The 704-nt window shown below is 43.2% G+C and overlaps 1 protein-coding gene across 1 annotated transcript in view; it reads right to left on the bottom strand.

Moving 5' to 3' along the window:
* Positions 1–618: 618 nt before the first annotated feature.
* The window catches only part of PHATRDRAFT_bd1524 (predicted protein), a gene marked incomplete at both ends in the record, with an annotated part of 1,470 nt that continues 1,384 nt past the window's right edge, over positions 619–704 (bottom strand). The window contains one exon of the mRNA XM_002176447.1: positions 619–636. Coding sequence (XP_002176483.1) covers positions 619–636 — 18 coding nt within the window. The remainder of the gene's footprint in view (positions 637–704) is intronic.

Genomic DNA, 704 nt, shown 5'->3' on the forward strand with positions numbered 1-704 from the left:
GATAGTTGGATGATTTCGTTGCCAAATTTTTTTGACACAAGATTGGCAGAGCGTGGAGTAAAATGACGAACCTGCTCCGTTCTCTGTCGAAAGGTAGGCCTCCCCCCTAAAATTGAAAACTTGAGCTCTCTCTAGTAACATTGTTACACTTGTGTCTCCAATTCTAGGGCTTGCCTCTAGGACTCTATGCGGAATACAGGTTTCTTCTGTCAGGCCATTTTGTTCCGACCTACGTAAAGAAAGAAGAAATGCCGCATTGCCTGAAGAATAGCATAGAACCACTTCTAAAAAGTAGAAATCACGGAATCAAGGCACTTGATTCTTCGACTATCCCTCAAGTCTGAAATACAAAAGCTCAAAAATGTGGTCACGTCGGCGTGTAAAACTACTACCTAGAGTTTAAAAAACAAAGCACTGACAGAGGTTACCTGTGTGCCGCACAGAGTACAAGAGGAAGCACTAGTTGGAGATACTAGTGTGCCAATGCTATCAGAAAAGGCTCTCGTTTTGAATTGTAGGATGAAGGGCCCCCTTTCGGCGATAACAGAGCAAGGGTCAGGATCTTTTATCAAATCTATTCCAGCGAATGATTTGTCCAGTCGCCGTTTCACCATACGATTAGATTGTAAATCCAGTCTATCGAGGTCGTCGAAGCATCGACCTCTCTCTGANATAAAGTTGGTATTTTTTTGGTAGCCCATTCC

This window comes from Phaeodactylum tricornutum, genomic scaffold (genome assembly GCF_000150955.2).
Source record: "Phaeodactylum tricornutum CCAP 1055/1 PHATR_bd_44x36 genomic scaffold, whole genome shotgun sequence".
NCBI lineage: Eukaryota > Bacillariophyta > Bacillariophyceae > Surirellales > Neidiaceae > Phaeodactylum > Phaeodactylum tricornutum.